The following is a 426-nucleotide window of genomic DNA, read 5'->3' as shown; positions in this document are numbered from 1 at the left end:
TCGGCTCTCTCGCCGCTTCTATGGCCAGCGCGTCTGCAGGGAGGGTTCGGGTAATCAGGGATATGGATGCGTTCGAGGCTGAGGTGTACAAACAGCCGCCAACTCCTCTCGCTATCTTTTTCGCCGCAACTTTCAACACGCACAACAAAACACTTCTTGAACAGTTCATCACCCTCGCCAACTCGTCTAATCCCAAAGCCCAGTTCCTCATAGTCGATGTCGATGAAGTGCCCCGAGCTGCTTATCACTGTGGGGTGAGTGAACAGTGCTTGCTGCTTCTCTTTCATGCCTCTTGCTACTGCAGTGTACTCTGAACTCTGACCTGTGTATATATGAATGGAAATGCCTTTTTGTATTTGGTTGTAAGTTCTATTCGGTAAACAAATGCTTGTACATGCATATTTTAGATGGCATGTAGTATACGTT

General features: G+C 47.7%; 1 protein-coding gene across 1 annotated transcript in view; it reads left to right on the top strand.

Annotated features, from left to right (window-relative positions):
• EMH_0057410 (RNA-binding protein, putative) overlaps window positions 1-426 on the top strand; it is a gene marked incomplete at both ends in the record, with an annotated part of 1,580 nt that overhangs the window by 424 nt on the left and 730 nt on the right. The window contains one exon of the mRNA XM_013497463.1: window positions 3-254. Coding sequence (XP_013352917.1) covers window positions 3-254 — 252 coding nt within the window. The remainder of the gene's footprint in view (window positions 1-2; window positions 255-426) is intronic.

The sequence above is a fragment of the Eimeria mitis genome, genomic scaffold, assembly GCF_000499745.2.
Source record: "Eimeria mitis Houghton genomic scaffold, Emh_scaff2695, whole genome shotgun sequence".
NCBI classification, from domain to species: Eukaryota; Apicomplexa; class Conoidasida; order Eucoccidiorida; family Eimeriidae; genus Eimeria; species Eimeria mitis.
The sequence above is the reverse complement of the archived record's forward strand: the minus strand, read 5'-3'. Positions and strand labels throughout refer to the sequence as shown.